Source organism: Haliaeetus leucocephalus, unplaced genomic scaffold (genome assembly GCF_000737465.1).
Source record: "Haliaeetus leucocephalus isolate CR32 unplaced genomic scaffold, Haliaeetus_leucocephalus-4.0 Scaffold427, whole genome shotgun sequence".
In the NCBI taxonomy this organism is placed as follows: Eukaryota; Metazoa; Chordata; class Aves; order Accipitriformes; family Accipitridae; genus Haliaeetus; species Haliaeetus leucocephalus.
Window position 1 is genome coordinate 4,532 of NW_010972863.1, and position 3,129 is coordinate 7,660.

At 62.7% G+C, this 3,129-nt stretch overlaps 1 protein-coding gene across 1 annotated transcript in view; it reads right to left on the reverse strand.

The window, feature by feature from the left end:
• The window catches only part of LOC104836000 (guanylyl cyclase GC-E-like), a gene marked incomplete at its 5' end in the record, with an annotated part of 12,121 nt that overhangs the window by 1,622 nt on the left and 7,370 nt on the right, over positions 1 to 3,129 (reverse strand). Inside the window, 5 exons of the mRNA XM_010574299.1 lie at positions 193 to 295; positions 688 to 862; positions 1,432 to 1,624; positions 2,281 to 2,444; positions 2,951 to 3,127. Of these exons, the coding sequence (XP_010572601.1) occupies positions 193 to 295; positions 688 to 862; positions 1,432 to 1,624; positions 2,281 to 2,444; positions 2,951 to 3,127 (812 nt within the window). The remainder of the gene's footprint in view (positions 1 to 192; positions 296 to 687; positions 863 to 1,431; positions 1,625 to 2,280; positions 2,445 to 2,950; positions 3,128 to 3,129) is intronic.

Sequence of the window (3,129 nt, forward strand, 5' to 3'; positions counted from 1 at the left end):
TGTTGGGGACACACACACGTGAGGAAGGGGACCCAGGGGTTGGGAACATGTGGTGAGACCCATGTTGGGGGACACAGGGGTTGGGGACACGTGGTGGGACGTGTGGTGAGACCTGTGTTGGGGGACACACGTGTGGGGGACACGCAGGGACACACAAACACACGTGTGGGGCCGTCAGGGAGGGGGGGACACTCACGCAGGCCGGTGGACTCCATGCGTGACGCTGTGTTGACGGTGTCCCCAAAGAGGCAGTAGCGCGGCATGGTAAGCCCCACGACGCCGGCCACGCAGGGGCCTGCCAAAGGGTGGGGTCTCAGGGGGTGTGGTCACATGGGGCGTGGTTATGAAGGGGTGGGGCCTCGGTTGGGGTCATGGAAGGGAGGTGTGGCCGAGGGTTATGGCCAACAAGTCGTGGTCACGTTGAGTGTTGGCCAAGAGGTGATGAGCTTGGGTGAGGCCAAGAAGGGGCATGACCGTTGTGGGGGCAGGAGGTGGGCGTGGTCTTTAAGGGCATGCCTAAGGGGTGTGGCCAGGGGGTGCCCCCAAGGGTTTTATGGCCAATGAGTGACAGCCATGTTGAATGTTGGCCAAAAGGTGATGTGGCTTGACGGGTCATGGCTAGGAAGGGGCATGTCCAGAGGGGCGTGTCCAAATCAGAACTACCCAGGGAAGGGGGTGTGGCCTTACCAGAGTGGAGGCCAATGCGGATGCGGACGGGCACCTCGGGCATGTGGCGCATCTTGAAGGTGCCGACGGAGCTGAGGATGTCCAGCGACATGTTGGCGATCTCGCCGGCGTGGCGGTTCCCGTTGCGCTTGGGCAGCCCCGAGGCCACCATGTAGGCATCCCCAATGGTCTCCACCTGTGGGGATGGACCCCCGGGGATGGGGGGACAGGACGTGTCACGGGGCGGGGGGGCCCCCATGGCCACTGAGGACCCCCCCACCCTTGACGCTGAGTGTGGCCCCATCCCTGGTTCGTGGGAGAGGAGATGGAGGTGGCCGTTGCACGGCCACATTCCTTGGAAGCCACCAGTGCCACCCTGTCACCTTGGCAATGTCACTTGAGGACCCTGGGGACACGTAACCGTGTCTGTTTGGTGGCCGTGTCCCCTATCTGCAGATTGAGGTGGCCAAAGCACACAGCTGTGTCCCAGGGGACTGTGGCCACCAGAGCCATGGTCACCTCCCACACCTTGGGTACCCATCGCCACCGTCATTCGGTGGCCGTGACCCCGTATCCGTAGGGTGAGGTGGCCGAAGCACCGCCACTGCTGGTGGGACCGTGGCCTGCCGTGCCAACGGGGTGGACACGTCACCTTGTAGATGTCACTAAGGACCACGGGGACACCTGAACGCATTCATTTGGTGGCCGCGCCCCGCGTTCGGAGCTGCGATCCAGGGAACCGCGACCCTGGGGTGGCCCTGTCACCTTGTAGACATCATGAGAGCCGATGATGGCGTCAAAGAGGGTGTAAAGGTCATTGAGGAGGTCGACCACCTCGATGGGCTCGCTCATGGCCGAGATGGTGGTGAAGCCCACGATGTCGCTGAAGTAGAGCGTCACCTCCTCAAAGTACTCGGGTTCCACGGGGGTGCCCATCTTCAGAGCCTCGGCCACTGACCTGCCGTGGCACCGAGGGGACAGCGGGACTCAGTGGGGACCACCCATGTCCCCACCACTAAGGTAGTCGGGGTCTCCAGGGTCCCCGAGTCTTCCCCCCACCCCAAAAGACACCTATGTGTCCCATGTGGCTACACAGCCACCGGCTTGTTGTGGCCCTGGGGACCACAGGGCCCATGGGAGACCTTGAGGTCCCCGTCACAGGACACGCAGATGGGGGAGGAGGCTATGGGGACATGGTCAACCCCAACTTGCCCCCAGTGGCCACATCTCAACCTTCTCCAGCCCCACAGACCTGGGTGGGGTCAATGGACTGTGGCCAACCCCAACCTCTTCCCAGTGGCCACCTCAACCTTCTCCAGCCCCACAGACCTGGGTGGGGTCAACGGACCATGGCCAAGCCCAACCTGCCCCCAGTGGCCACCCCTCGAGCCCCACAGACCTGGGTGGGGTCAATGGACCATGGCCAACCCCAACCTCTTCCCAGTGGCCACCTCAACCTTCTCCAGCCCCACAGAACCCAGACAAAGTCTGCGGAACCACCCCAACCCCCCAGCCATGGCTACTCCCTCCATCTCCAGAAACCCACACGGGATCTATAGGGTGATGACCAACCCTCATCTACCCCCCCCAGCCCCCCCAGCCCCGGGGACCCACGGGGGCAACATCTGGGTGAGGAGCTTGTCCGTCTTCTGCTTCTCGATCTCCAGCTCCTCGGTGCGCTCCCGGATGAGGTCTTCCAGGTTGCTGGAATACTGCTCGAGCATGCGCAGCATGGAGTCAATGATGTTGGTCTTCCGGCCCTTGTTGATGCTCTTGAACTGTCAGGAAACCCCCTTATAGCCCCATACGCACAGGCCAGCCCCATAGAGCCCCACAGTGCCCCATAGAGCCCCACAGCACCCCAAAGAGCCCCACGGCACCCCATAGAGCCCCACAGAACTCCATGTCCCCATAGCCATGGGTCAACCCTATAGGATCCTGGACCCTCATGTCCCACACTCCATACCAAGGGGTTGGCCACCCCATAGCGGTCCCACCCCACCCTGTTACCAGTCCCACTCAACCCCATACCCAGATCCCACAGTATCCCATACTGGTCCCACATCACTCCATACTGGTCCCACATCACCCCATACTGGTCCCACACCACCCCATGCCCCAGATCCCACCTGACCCCATGCCCCAGGTCCCATATGACCTCATACTGGTCCTACCCACCCTATACTGGTCCCATCCCACCCCATATCCCAGATCCCACCTGACCCCATACCCCAGGTCCCATATCACCCCATACTGGTCCCGTCCCACCCCATACTGGTCCCACCTGGTCGAAGATCTGGTCGATGGTGGGTCGCTTCTCGGGCTGCTCGCTCCAGCACTGCTTCATCAGGTGGATGCATTCCAACGGCGCCTGGTCGGCCGAAACCGCCGGGCGGCACAGCGGGGGGGGCCGCCGCACCTTCTCGATGATCTCTGGGGACACCCACGTCACCGGGGGGGGCT